The sequence below is a fragment of the Echinops telfairi genome, unplaced genomic scaffold (genome assembly GCF_000313985.2).
Source record: "Echinops telfairi isolate 266 unplaced genomic scaffold, ASM31398v2 ScPeMD7_7476;HRSCAF=8514, whole genome shotgun sequence".
NCBI classification, from domain to species: Eukaryota; Metazoa; Chordata; class Mammalia; order Afrosoricida; family Tenrecidae; genus Echinops; species Echinops telfairi.
Window position 1 is genome coordinate 47,010 of NW_022111380.1, and position 1,051 is coordinate 48,060.

General features: G+C 43.2%; 1 protein-coding gene across 1 annotated transcript in view; it reads right to left on the reverse strand.

Moving 5' to 3' along the window:
* LOC101641502 (zinc finger protein 84-like) overlaps positions 1-1,051 on the reverse strand; it is a 7,803-nt gene that overhangs the window by 1,169 nt on the left and 5,583 nt on the right. Inside the window, 2 exon segments of the mRNA XM_045285857.1 lie at positions 29-695; positions 766-946. Of these exon segments, the coding sequence (XP_045141792.1) occupies positions 29-695; positions 766-946 (848 nt within the window).

Consider the following 1,051-nt stretch of genomic DNA (forward strand, 5'->3'; position numbering starts at 1 on the left):
CAGTGAGAGCACTCTTCATCATAAAGGCCTTTCCACATTCACCATGTACATGGGGTTTCTCTCCAGTATGAATTCGCTGATGATCAGTGAGGGGACTCTTCTTGATAAAGGCTTTTCCACATTCACCACATACGTGAGGTTTCTCTCCAGGATGAGTTCGCTGATCATAAACGAAGTCCTTCTTCCGGATAAAAGCTTTCCCACATTCACCACTTACACAAGGTTTCTCTCCAGTATGAGTTCTCCTATGAACAGTGAGCTCATACTTCCACATAAAGCATTTTCCACATTCACTACAGACATGTGGTTTCTCTGCAATATGGGTTCGCTGGTGAAGAGAAAGAGAAGTCTTCCAGATAAAGGCTTTTGCACAATCACTGCAGACATGGGGTTTCTCTCCTGTATGAAAACTCTGATGTGCTATAAGGTGTTGCTTCTCGCTGAAAGCTTTACCACACTCACCACAAACATGGGATTTCCCTCCAGTATGAGTTCGCTGATGAACAGTGAGAGCCTTCTCCTTGATAAATGCTTTTGCACATTCACCACATACGTGAGGTTTCTCCCCAGTATGAGTTTGCTGATGACCAGTGAGAGTACTCATCATAAAAGCCTTTCCACATTCACCACATACATGGGGTTTCTCTCCAGTATGAATTCGCTGATGATCAGCGAGGTCCTTCTTCTTGGTAAAGCTTTTTCACATACACCACATACATGGAGTTTCTCTGCAGTATGAGTTGCTGATGAACAGTGAGCTCACACTTCCAGATATAGGGTTTTCAACATTCACCACATACATGGGGTTTCTCTCCTGTATGAAATCTCTGATGTGATATAAGGCGTTGCTTCTCGCTGAAAGCTTTACCACACTCACCACATACACAGGGTTTTTCTCCTGTGTGATTTCGTAGATGACTTTTGAGATGTGCTTTCCGAATGAAAGCTTTGGCACATTCACCACATACATGGGGTTTCTCCCCAGTATGAATTTTCTGATGAATAGTGAGGTACTTCTTCCTGGTAAAGGCTCTTTCACATTCAGTACATA